General features: G+C 39.7%; 1 protein-coding gene across 1 annotated transcript; it reads right to left on the bottom strand.

The window, feature by feature from the left end:
- Nucleotides 1-3,437: 3,437 nt before the first annotated feature.
- On the bottom strand, nucleotides 3,438-8,939 carry gng5 (guanine nucleotide binding protein (G protein), gamma 5). Its single transcript, NM_001171605.1, is given in 3 exon segments — nucleotides 3,438-3,677; nucleotides 4,152-4,305; nucleotides 8,839-8,939. Coding segments are annotated over 2 exon segments (207 nt in total). The 5' UTR covers nucleotides 8,920-8,939; the 3' UTR covers nucleotides 3,438-3,677; nucleotides 4,152-4,179.
- Nucleotides 8,940-14,247: the final 5,308 nt, after the last annotated feature.

Raw genomic sequence — 14,247 nt, 5'->3', positions numbered from 1 at the left:
CCCCAGTGACAGGAGCTAAGGAGTGTATCCATCTCTAGCTCCTGTCATTGGGGTGACTGTCAACGTGATACACACTGTATTCAACACCGTATGGACTATAGATATGACTATGAAATATACACATAATTGATATGGATTCCACAGGATTATGGACACGTCAAATTAATTTATTCTTCATTTGTGACTATGTAACAGTGGTTCTCAACCTTCCTAATACCGTGACCCTTTAATACGGTTTCTCATGTTGTGGTGACCCCCAACCATAAAATTATTGCTAAGATCATTGGAAATATGTGTTTTCCGTTGGTTTTAGGTGACCCCCAGGTTGAGAACTGCTGCTATATATAATGTTTCACAAATAATTTTCACCAATTTTTTCCTAAATTTGTTTCACTGAGCATGATGGGAATTGTACCTAAATAGGAGAGCAGGGTTGACCCACCACTCCCTCTTCACATTTGTATTTGAGGGAGTGTTATTACACAGTGTGTAGGCTTGAAATGTTGCCTGTTTTGTTGGCACAATAAACACTTTTAAACAAGATTCGGTGTGCTGCGGTGTTGGATTTTATAGTCAGTTAGACCCTTGGCAGTGGGCTTAGCAGTCAGCACCCAACGCTACAACAAGCTTTGATATAGGTGAGCATTACCAATTCATACTGAGAATAATGTATTAAAGAGACATCCTCCATACTACAAACAGTGACATCAATTGCAGCAATATTACAGACCTCTGCACAGGCAACATAGATTTCTGTATGTTGGATTTACAGACACCTCCCCATAGGGCTGATTCACTAAAGTGCGTTAAAACGTGCGCTATTTATAGCATGCGGTAAAAATTTTAGCTCGTCTAATTTTTCGCGTCTTGGCGCACAATTCACTAGAAGCATACTTGTGTTAATTTAGACGCAATGCTGCTTACGTTAAGTCGCGAAGACTATTTTCGTGCGGTATTTGACGGAACGCACGCTAATCAACGCATCGCTCACAAATAGTCGCCACGTGCGAAAAAAACGCATTACTTTCGTAAAACTACTTTAAAGAAAATTACCATTTCCCTGCAAACTGGAGGATGCATCGCTCTAGGCCAACACATACTTGTATAAATAACACTGCAAAGTCCATATTTTATTGCCAAAAAATCATTAACTGTACTTTTTTATAATTACCGCCTGCCTCAAGTAGGTGTTATTTTTCGCACAGACAAATGCGATATTTAGAGTGTCTAAGTGTTTGTGAATCATGCGTTAGTATAATTTCTGCGCGCAAATTAGCACAAAGCGTTAAAATTAACGCATACGACTTAACGCACACGATAATACTTTAGCGAATTGCGCTGGTTTTTTTACGTCAATTTTAATACAAAAAAGCATGCAATATGTGTTATCGCACTTTAGTGAATCAACCCTCAAGTACGTCAGATCTCTCCTGTAGACAGAGTAGCCAGGCTTTCAGGCTTCTTTGTTAGCCAGCTGAGTCTTATAAGGCCCATCTGGTCAGTCTGTAGCATTTACTCTGGTACAGGTATATGTGCCATGGGGAGAGGCTGAACTGTGCCAGGTGGTGTATAGGCAAAACAAGGGAAATCCTTTGCACAAACACTAAAATTCAGTGGCATAACTATAGATTGTGTGTCTAGTACTAGCAGGGCTGTGCACAGCAAGGCGGCAAGGTTAGCCTTTGGTGTGGCTAGGCCCCTCCAAAGATTTTTTGCAGGAGAGGTCTGGCGTAGTGCTGGGTGGTATGACCAAAAATTTATATCACGGTATTTTTTTTATTATATCGGTATCACGGTATTTGACGGTATTTTTTTTTTCCCCATGCATGATTAGGGGACCACCCCAAACACACCCCCCCCCCCCCCCATCCAACCCCAAACACCCCCCCATCCCCTTCACATAAATAAACCTTACGGGCCAGGCAGCCGCAGGCACCCCCGACAGCTCACAGAGCCTCCTGGCAATTTTTCTTACTATTTCCGGGTTGCGCACGTGACGTCAGCGTGCGCGTGACGTCAGCGCGCACAACCCGGAAATAGTAAGAAAAATTGCCAGGAGGCGCCCACACCGGTATGCCGGTAAGTTAAAATTTTTTATCATCTTTTTTAAAAAAACCGGTGTTCGGTATATACCGGTATACCGCCCAGCACTAGTCTGGCGGCATATAGTTATGCCTCTGTTTATATTTCTAATGGATTTTTGTTTTTCCGTGACCTAGATGATCTTCCTTCTGAGTGATGTCTCTTTTGGATTTGTGGTTCCCAGTTTGGAAGCAAATTAAAGAGAAAAAAACTTCTAGTGACTGATAATGGCTTATAACCCTGCCTGAAGCCAGTCCATGTCTTAGTAAGAAATGGCTATATATTCTGTTATCGATTAGCTTGCGTACATATAAAGCATTATTGCAGAAACAGTAGCACAAGTTACTGTCCCTACAACATTTATTTATAAGTTATACAAAAGGCAAATTGTAGTTTTATGGGAATGTGTAAGTGCATGCCCTAAAGTTATTGGTTAACTACAACTCCCAGAATCACCTGCAAACTCACTTGGCATGTATGTTTCAAATTTCTGGGCCTTTGTGCCAAATAACTTGATTGCTGCTGCTGCTGCTGCTCAGCAAAGATAAAGCAAGTGATATGTGGCATCTTACAAGTTTGTCTCATAAATAACCAGAAAATAATGGTCTAGGTGTTAGTGACCCTAAGTGAGGAGGAAAGTGTCAGAAATTGGGCTGAATTTTTAGACCTTCTTCAAAGTTTTTTTCCAAGTTTTCTATCAGATAGGAAATAAGGGCAGGCAGGGGTTGAACTTTAGATGTCAGTCAAGAATAGTTGTACCACTCCCATTCCTCTCTGCTCAGAACACAAGCTGCCTGTCAGTGCTGAGCCAAGTTAAGCAGATAGTTAAAGATAGTTCCCCTTTAATTTTTAGTATGTAGCAGAATTGTCCTACTTAGTTTTCCAACTGCTCTTCATTATCTCTTTTTCTCATTTCCTCTTTTCAAGTTATTTGCCTCTTGCCACTGACCCCAACAGCGAAAAAAAAAAAAAGTTCCCTGTAAGGCTAGTTTTATTGTTAAATGTCATCTTTCTATTCAAGCCCTCTACTATTCATTTCCCAATCTCCCTTACAAACCACTGCCTGGTTGCATAGACCCTAGCAAACAGCTGCTGACCTGACAGCTCAATTAAAAAAAAAAAACAAAAAAAACCACCAAAACAAGTCTCAGAATATCACTGCCTACACCACACTAAAATTTACTGTAATGTACATAATGTCCCATTTTATTTTTTTTCTTCAAGAACAAGAATCACAACCCAATTTATAAGACAACACACCAGAATACTGTAGTGAATGTATTTAATATGCTTCTTTACATCCTAGCTTTTAGGTGTATCTTCAAGAAAAGACAAAAAAAACTATCACACAAATGTAAAATGATATACATTTATTGTTAGTTACCAGTGTATAAAAAGAATGGTCTTAGAATATTAACAGAAATGCACATCGCTGCCGACATCTCACAATGGAGAGGTAGATGTTAAAAGGTTTGAAGATGTGAGTTTACAGTAAAAAAAACTTGGCACATCACAAGGCTAAGCTTTGCATAGGCTCAAACCAGTCCACTCCTTTTGATGTAATCCAGCAGACTCCAGTAATGAAAGTAAATGATCTGGAATGAAAATGGAGATAAAATGATGCACTGCTCAGTTATGGAATCATGTGTGTATGTATGTAACTATATTTACATGCATCTGCAAAGTCCATGGACATGAAAAAGCAGTAAAAATAAGTCACATTCACATATTTCACTTTTAAAAGCTAAATTTATTTCCTGTCTTTATTTTCTACATTAGATTCCTGATCTACTTTTGTTCTATAGCTTTCAGGCCTGAAATATAACCTCTAGTTGCTAGGGCTTGATTAGCCTAGTGTCAGGCAGCACATTAGAAAGTTATAATGGAATGTAAATAGAAGAGGGCCTGAAGAGAAACATAAGCATGAGACAATAAAGCAAGACATTTAGAGCTAACAACTCTTTGTTAGCTGGGTTCAGCCACCCCAATCATGCATGGACAACTGTTATAGTCTACTATGCTGGAAAACACCAGGTGTGTCAATAGCCTTATAAATGTATTGTACTTACCAAGAAACAAAAAAAATAAGGAAGGCATTTACAAGAATGAGCAGACTTTTTGGGGTCGGAATGGATTTGTACTTGACGAGACTCCAGTTAGAAGTGGATCATGCTGAGCATTTTGTAAGCAGAATTGCTTCAAATCCGCTGCAGCCTGAGAAACCTACAGGGAGCAATAAGACAATAAATGAAAACAGAAATAAAGTTTCCTGAAGATTTTATTACATAGTTACATAGGGTTGAAAAAAGACCAGTGTCCATCAAGTTCAACCCATCCAAGTAAACCCAGCACACCTAACCCACACCTACCAATCTATACACTCACATATATAAACTATAAATACAACCACTAGTACTAACTGTAGATATTAGTATCACAATAGCCTTGGATATTCTGATTGATCAAGAACTCATCCAGGCCCCTCTTAAAGGCATTAACAGAATCTGCCATTACCACATCACTAGGAAGGGCATTCCACAGCCTCACTGCCCTCACCGTGAAAAACCACCTACGCTGCTTCAAATGGAAACTCCGTTCCTCTAATCTAAAGGGGTGACCTCTGGTGCGTTGATTGTTTTTATGGGAAAAAAAGAACATCCCCCAACTGCCTATAATCCCCTCTAATGTACTTGTACAGAGTAATCATGTCCCCTCGCAAGCGCCTCTTTTCCAGAGAAAACAACCTCAACAGTCTCACCTCATAGTTTAAATCTTCCAACCCCTTAACCAGTTTAGTTGCACGTCTCTGCACTTTCTCCAGCTCATTAATATCCCTCTTAAGGACTGGAGCCCAAAACTGCACTGCATACTCAAGGGGAGGCCTTACCAGGGACCTATAAAGAGGCAAAATTATGTTCTCATCCCTTGAGTCAATGCCCTTTTTTATACAAGACAGCACTTTATTTGCTTTAGTAGCCACAGAATGACACTGCCTGGAATTAGACAACTTGTTATCAACAAAAACCCCTAGATCCTTCTCCATTAAGGATACCCCCAACACACTACCATTCAGTAGATGGTTTGCGTTTATATTATTTCTACCAAAGTGCATAACTTTGCACTTATCAACATTGAACCTCATTTTCCAGTTTGCTGCCCAGTTATCTAATTTTGTCAAATCGCTCTGCAAAGCGGCAGCATCCTGCATGGAACTTATAGTACTGTCTATGTCCACCTCCAGGTCATTAATAAACAAGTTAAAAAGCAAAGGCCCAAGGACTGACCCCTGCGGTACTCCACTAACCACACTGGTCCAATTAGAAAATCTTCCATTTACAACCACTCTTTGTAATCTATCCTTCAGCCAGTTCTCTATCCAATTACAAATATTATGTTCTAGGCCAATATTCCTTAATTTGATCATTAACCTTCTGTGAGGTACTGTATCAAACGCTTAAGCAAAGTCCAAGTAGATGACACCAACTGCCATTCCAGCATCGAGGTTCCTACTCACCTCCTCATAAAAGGCGACTAAATTAGTCTGGCAAGATCTGTTACGCATAAAACCATGCTGGCACAAACTAATAGTATTGTGAACTGCAATGTATTCAAGTACCCTATCCCTTATTACCCCTTCCAAAAGTTTTCCTACTACTGATGTCAGACTAACAGGCCTATAGTTTTCAGGCTGAGAACGGGATCCCTTTTTAAATAACGGCACCAAATTAGCAATCCGCCAGTCTCTCGGCACCATGCCAGACCTCAATGAATCCTGAAAAATTATGTGAAGAGGCTTGGCAATCACAGCGCTCAGCTCATTTAATACCCTGGGATGAATCCCATCCGGCCCTGGACCTTTGTTTACCTTTACATTTTCGAATCTCTTTTGAATTTCCTCCCGAGTGACCCACGCGTCAGTAGCTAAATTACTAGAACTGGGCATATTAAAAGGGAAGCCTTCATTAGGTGGCTCCTCAGATGTATAGACAGATGAAAAATAAGAGTTCAAAATTTCAGCTTTTTCCCCATTCTCATCAACCAACTTACCCCCCCGTGATTAATAAAGTTCCCACCCCTTCTTGCTTCATTTTTGTACTATTCACATAATTAAAAAATAATTTAGGATTATTTTTACTCCTAGCTGCAATATCCCTTTCCATTTCTATTTTAGCTTGCCTGATAGCATTTTTGCATGCTTTATTTGCTTCCTTGTACCTGATGAAAGTTTCTGCTGTCCCAGCTAACTTGAATGCCCTAAAAGCACGTTTTTTCTTACCAACCTCTACAATAACACTTTTATTCAGCCATAAAGGTTTTGCAGAGTTCAGATTTGGAAAAACAATGTTTGGTTTCACGATTAATGCTTTGTAAAACAAGATCACCAAGTACAAACAAATTTTTTTATTATAATTTGTCCAATTATTCATTAGCATCTACACACATTCATTAGCATCCAAGGCTATGTGGGCAGAATAATCTACTCACGTTAACATATTTATACTTATATTTATATAAGGGTTTATGTTCTCCCTTTAAAATAATACTAAATACTACTCTTGGGACTCTGGCACACAGGGAGGTTAGTCGCCCGCGACAAATCTCCCTGTTCGCGGGCGACTAATCTCCCCGAGTTGCCATCCCACCGGCAAAAATGTAAGTCGCCGGTGGGATGGCACACGCGGCGGCGCGATTTCGGCAAATCGCCGAAAATGCCTCGCGACTTACATTTTCGCCGGTGGGATGGCAACTCGGGGAGATTAGTCGCCCGCGAAAAGGGAGATTTGTCGCGGGCGACTAATCTCCCCGTGTGCCAGAGCCCTTAGCAGAAAGCAGCACACATTGATTTGAGTTATTTATGCAGTATATTTTCCTATAGGAACAGGAGCAACAATTAAGAACATTGAAGGCAACATACTGCCAGGAACAAGTATTTTGGCCATCCTACTGTGCTTCATGCACTCACTTATAACAGGTCTTCACTGTCTACATGACAAACAGCTGTGTTCAAAGGGGGTATAAGCATTTTTTACAAATTATCCTTGAGTCAATTAAGGATTATAATTCAGATAATATGATGCCGACATTAACTGGGACACCGAAGTCTGTCAGGCTTTTAATGGCATGTTTTAATATGAAATATATTGGGGCAAATATTACACAGTATCATTGCACATAGGGGCCCCATGCTTTCTTTTGCTGATATCCACTGTGTTTGGTCATGCTTGTGAATGATCACACAACCCCCTGTTTCACCTTTATTGTGGGGGACAGAAATAGAAATTCCTATGCAGGTGTTAATCTGTGCACCACTAATCTGAGAGACTTCCTTGGAAAAAACAGAAACTGGAAAGAGTAATTCTCCCTTTTAGTCCTGTTTAGCTCAAAAAATAGCAAAGTATGTTCAGCGCAAGCCCTATTCATTACACATGGAATACTACACCTGTAATCAACACTTCCAGGATTTGACAAAATGTGCCACTCACATCAGTTATCACAATTAAATAACAGTAGCGCTTTAGAAGGTAACTTAAGTCTCTAAACTTATTCACAGATGATCTGTATCTTAAAGTATTACAAAGTGTCAATATTACTAGGAAAAGCAGAGGAATGATCTCCCTTCTGTTGAAAAGTGCCCCTACTCCTGCAGCGCCTGTAGTAACCATAATCTGGAGAGAGGAGCAAGAACCTCTTCCTTCTCCACACTGGTCTGGAGGTGCCATGATCCTTTTACTGGCTGAGGTACAAATGTAAAACAATACTGACAGAGCCAGCTCTCCTCTCCCAAGAACCTAAAGCCTAGGGACAGTTTAGGGGCTTTCTTCTACAGAAAGAAGACATTGCTATACCTTTATAGAAAATACTTCCTGATGGATTTTTATAGCAACATGTCCATCACTTTAACAGTTACTTTCAAGTATCCCCCACATTGAACATTGCAATCACCATCAGACTCTCTTTATGTTTATAAAGATAAACATCAGCATTTTAAAAATACTGAAGTCCTGCAGTAGAAACATAGGAACTGTACAGTGCAGTAGGTTTGGCCAGGTACCATACAGTAACCAATCAGCAGGAAGCATGGTCACCTGTTTAAAAGTAAATATCCTATAGGTTGCCATGGGTTACTGCACCTGGGCAAACATGCTGCCTTTTATTACATTCACAGGATTTGCATTTTATTTAAGTAGGAAAGCAGCACTGGGCCAGGTACTACATTTGGCTCTATTTCCAGCACAAGTAGTTCATTTACAATCTATTGGTTAGTTATGGCGGGTTAAACAAATTTAGGTAAACAAATGATGTAACTTATTGTGTATTAGAAAGAGAGGGAGTAATATATACGGGCTGCTGGGAGTACTAAAGCTTCCTCATTACTAGGAACAACAACAAGCAAAGGAATAAGACGTATCGGCTACTTTGGCTGTTGAAGAACTGCACCTCCCACCTCCCTATGCAGGTTCCCAATGCCCGGTTCATAAAGGCGCGTTTTACCCGAATACAAGTTATTACAAGTGAGAAGAGAACAAATAATAATAATAATAATAACGTAAAACAATCCCAACTTTGCAACTACAAAACGCCTCCCCCCACTCCCAGTCATTAGCTTACTGCATATATGGCGCCCAGTTCCTTCTCTGTAGTTGGAGAACTCTGGGCCCTGGTGATGGCGGCCCTTGGGAGGAGCTGCCCACTCCTTCCTCTAAATAAAATTACTAGGCTGCATATATACGGCAGCATTTCCACTGGTCCACTTACCTTTACGCGATTGAGACTGGCTTCCAGTCGCAACTGGTGAACCACTTTCTTCATAGCGGAGACGTTTGCTGGGCCCGACATCTTGTCCCCCAACTCAGAACTTTCTGCCGAAGTTTCCGGTCTCTTATGGTAGTCGCTTGTAGTGCGCTTGTAATCGACTGCGCATGCGCGCAACTGGGCCCCTTCCTGCTTAATATGCTTTCGGCGTACTGTTAGGGACCTAGAGTTAGGAGAGAGGGGTGCGGCTAAGGAAGGCGTGTCCTATACTGACCCATGCCCGACTCTTGTTTTCGGGAAGTTCGTGTACTTTGTTCCTTCACGAACTGTTTGTGAGGCGCAGATAGCCTGTAAAGTTTGATAAGTCAACTACGTCCCTCTCGTTCCACTTATAACGCTGCTTACAAGTAAAGTGGCAGTATATCTTGCCTTATAAAACAGCCTTGAACAGAAATTTTGATGCAAAATGACCACGATTTTGTCTATTCAGTGATGAATCGCTTGTACTCACAAGGTCTCATAACGAGATCCAATATGTTGAGCTGCCCTATACATATTTTTAGGGAAATACGTTACTGTTATTTTGAGGCTAAACATTAGTGTGCTCTGGGCTGCTGTGGAGAAGCTAAGCTTAGGGAAGTGCTGGAAATCATCAAGGCTTAAGTAGTATGTGAAAGTGTTAATTAACAAAGAACATGAAGATACATCAGTCATAGAAACTGTGCTACATGGCTGGTTGTAAATCACTTTGTGAATATAATGTACTTTTATGTTTTTAAGTTAAATATGTAAAATATATTTCTATAGGGTTCAGTTCTCCTGTAAGCTTTATAAATAAGTGACTCCAAAATCAACAAAAACTGGTAAAGTGCAGGTGCCAAGTTGTTAGGCCCCAGTGAGTCTAGGTCAGGGGTCCCCAACCTTTTTAACCCTTGAGCAACATATAAATTAAATTAAAAGTTGGGGAACAACACAAGCATGAAAAAAGTTCATTGGGGTGGCCAAAAAAGGCTGTAACTGGTTATTTTGTAGCCCCTATGTTGAAAGGCAGACTACAGGGGGATCTGTTTGGTAGTACCCATAAAGTACCCCTTTATGCCTCCAAAACTTGCCTCCAAGTTAGAAATTCAAGAATGAAAACCTACTTTGAGGCCACTGGGAGCAACATCCAAGGGGGTGGCAAGCAACATGTTGCTCACGAGCCACTGGTTGGGGATCACTGGTCTAAGTGAAGTATACATATACATTTATATACATAGACATAGCATAAAATACTACAGTCTGGTGCATTTTTTGAAAAGAGGTCTGATAAGCATCAACCGGTGAGCAAGTTAAATCACTGGGAGGTGCCTAACAACTTGGCACCCGCAGTGATATTTATGTTTTTGTCTCCTTTACTGTCTTGCAGCCGTTGTTTTGGTGTTCATTTTTGTTGGACAGCACAGTCCAGTCAGCTTATTCCTCCCATTGGTGCATGGTAATTCAAACTGGTCAGGCCAGTGGTCTTGTGGCCTTGTGCTTTTGGTATCCTGGCAAAATCGATGGAGGAAACTGGTCTTCAACTACACTGTTCTGTATTTTATTAGTAGTGAGACAGCTGAATCAGTGGAATTCAATTGACCCCCCCATTTACCACCATGACCACAGTTGCAGTCACACAAAATTAAACATAGCTGGCATTGGTGCATCTACGTCTCCACCTGTTAAGAATTGCTTGCAAGTACACTTATTGATGCAGGGCAAGCTGACAGTAGCTCCAGGGCTCCCACACCAACCAGCATTAATACACACAGCAAACTTGCGCCTAAAGAATTTAGTGTAGATGTAATTTTAATAGCAAGCAGGAAATGACAGTTTTAATTTGTAATTATAAATTCTATAGAAATTGTGTCCAATATGTGTCAAAACACAAGCATAACTGAGCAAGTTTTGATATTTTTTCTTGCATCTGCTGCAGTTGCATCACCTGCAACTCCCCCTAGCAGCTACAAGTACACTGGAATTGTGGAGAGCAAAACGCATTGCATTGTGGGTAAAAAGCATGGCATCTTTCATCTGCAATTGTGGTTTTAAATGACCCTTCACACCATCTGGATTTTTGCAGCTCTGACTGGTCAAATTTACAACATATCCAGTTTGTTACAAAATGAGCATGCCAACTTGCCTGTTTTTACCTAATGCAGGACAATTTCTGAATAAAATCTCCTGGGAATCAAGTAGGTTAAAAGTTGATTGATAAATAAATTCTTTTGGTGGATAATGATATTGGTTAGTGTATTTTGCATTTGCTGAAAAGAGTACTTGTGGCTGCCTAACACTCATATCTGGACCACCGTGTATGTTGGTTAAGCGAGTATTAGTCAGCACATTAAGTCCAAAATGTGCACATTCCTCTTCAGCCATTTACCACTAACCACTATATATATGATCAATGAATAGCACACCTCTGCCTCCTTTAAAAGAGATTAAGGGCACAGACCATGGATCAGCAAACTTTTAGGCAAGCTGGTTGCCATATCATCGTAAATCAAGCTTTATTTATTCAGACTGAATCCTTGAAACAAATACAATAGAAGGACATAAATCCAGTAATCCAGGAGAAAGTTCCAAACTTGTACATTTCTTTCATAGACATTACTCAATATTTGGGGATACAATTTAGCATTGATTTCACATAGAGTGTATTTAATTATAGAAATGAATCATGTTTTGTACAACAATACAAAGGAAGTGGCATTTTGTCAGCAAAGATGTGGCCCTAACAAATGAGATAGCATCACAGTACATGAAATTTGATCAGGCATGATAAAACCTTAACAGGTTTTCTTTGAACCTATAACAGATTGCAAAACAGAACTTGTGTTACAGACTGTCTCCCAGATACCAAGCATTTGTTACTTGTGTTACAGTTTCAGATTTTTGCCTATTGTACATTAAGCTGTTTTAGAAGAGCATTTAGTCATTAATAATGATGTGATTAGTATACCTATATTAAGAATTGTGTAACAAGACAAAGAGAGTGCATATATAAATCTACAAAGAAGAACTCCTGGAGGATATTGATACCGTAGATAAAAGTTTTGTCTATTGCCAGCAAAATATCTCTGCACATTGAGCCATCTATTTCCATATCCATCCATCCATCAATGCAGCGATCACGGGTATATATATTCTGTTGATTCTATCAGAACACAGACTCTGGCTAACCCCAGATTCCATAAGGTGCAATAATTATGGTGTGTGTTTTTTCCACTGTCCTTTCAAGGAGCACCATGATAATCAAAACACCCTTGGGAAAGATCTATGACAGAAATTAGTCCAGTCAGCTAACTCTTAATGGGGGACAGTGCTAGTGTCTGCCAAAGGGAACTTACTTTCCATTCAAAGAAATGGAAAGTAACATACAGAGTAGATGGGTTCAAACAAATACTCATGTCCATCAAGTTTAACCTTTTTTGTCTATGTGAAACTGTCTAACTGTTAGTTGATTCATCTATCTAGTTTGCCTCAGAGGGGGAGAAAATCCTTTCTAACTGCAAGAGGGCAATTGGACCAGTCCCTGGTACAAGGAATTAATCTCACTAACCCTGTATTTCATCACTTTCTAAAAAGGCATCCAATCTTAACTTTTGCCTCTGAAAATGACCAGGCAATCAATGTGTGGTCCAGCCTTAGCAGTGCTGGGCCTGTGACAAAATACCCTGTCTGGGATCCCATTGTTTATATTGCAGCTTTCCACGCATCTGTTTTTAATAAAACAAAATTAAATGCAGTGGGCAAAGTGCAATTTTTTAATGCAAAATTTTATTCATTGTGCCTGTGGTTTGAAATCATGTGCAAATTGCATCTAGAATTTTAAGAATGGGAGTTGTGTCACCTTCAAAACACATGTTTAAAACAGTGACATTCACTGGGCACACGTCTGCTGCATTTATTGATGCAACCAGCTGTGGGAACACTGGAGTTACTGCCAGGTGTAGGGTGGTGGTAGCTCCAGAATCCTGAAGCGTCATTAGGCACAATTGACACCCTTCATTAGAAAAGTAGGATGGGCATGTTAACAACCATGTGGAAGTGCAGCAGCATTTTTGGGCATAAGCACATGCATTATTTGCGTCAATATAAGTCCTCCATTGTGACCATTTTAGAGCACCATATAATACTCCATATACTACAATTAAATCCCCTTCCCTGGGGTGAGGTACATGCAATTAATACTCTCCACTGCCCCCTCCCACCAAAGACAGTTCTTATTGTTGTATGATTGACTGGTGATATCTTATTGTGTTTTCTGTGGGTACATTTATTATCTCCTTTGAATATGCTTTCATTTGTTATTAAAACTATAGCCTATAATTTTCTGCCTATACTCAACAAAAACGCTTGATTGAGTTCAAAATCATATCAGCAGAAACAATTTAATGGAAATGATGTCATATAATCCTATTCATGTTGTTAAAGAATATGTTATTATTATTATTATTATTATTATTATTAATAATAACATTTATTTATAAAGCGCCAACATATTCTGCAGCACTGTACAATAACTGGGTTTCATACATTGGACATACAGAGTAACATATAAAGCAATCAATAACCGATACAAGAGGTGAAGAGGGCCCTGGCCAAAAGAGCTTAATTATCATCCATACTTGAAAAACATATCAAGAGAAATGCAATTGTGCACCCCTTAGTGCTTATTCACTGAACACTTGTATCCAGGAGAATGGTTGCACTACCATAGGGCAGGAGGTAGGACTGTGTTTCCATAGGACAGGCCTGTGGCTCCCAACTCTAATGAATACAGTGCTGCCAAACACAGGCATCAGTGTATTCATGGGGGGGGGGCCAGCTGAAGGAGTGCAAAAAACTGCGAACCATTTATTGTACTTTGCACACTACCTTCACTTAAGTAAATGACCTGTACCAGTGTTGCAGTGATACTTTTAGTTAGATACTAACTCTGTTTTATAATAATTTGTGTTATATTGTCTTTTTTTATCTTTCTGCTATTTTAAAATACAGAAATTAAAAAGATATTGCTGGACATAGGCCTCTATAGAAAAGGAAAGGTTGTTGTCCCTATGTATACACATCGTTTTTTTTCCAGCATCTCTCATAAATTTAAGCCAAATTTTCTTTATTTGACAGACAGAGGAAGATGAAGTGACACAGTGACACACCAACAGGATAAAGATACACAGCTTGTTCCAAAACAGGATGTTACTGGGCAAGTCCTTCCTATACACAGAAATACCATTTAGATCATCTGTCAGCAGAGAGGTTAGCTGTTTTATGACACAGAACAATCTATGTTAATGTAACTATATTTAGTATAAATTCATTAAAAATGTGAATTCACAAATTATATATTTGTATTTTAAAAAATACTCTCATATAATTGCCAGA

Source organism: Xenopus tropicalis, chromosome 4 (assembly GCF_000004195.4).
Source record: "Xenopus tropicalis strain Nigerian chromosome 4, UCB_Xtro_10.0, whole genome shotgun sequence".
Taxonomy (NCBI): domain Eukaryota; kingdom Metazoa; phylum Chordata; class Amphibia; order Anura; family Pipidae; genus Xenopus; species Xenopus tropicalis.
The sequence above is the reverse complement of the archived record's forward strand: the minus strand, read 5'-3'. Positions and strand labels throughout refer to the sequence as shown.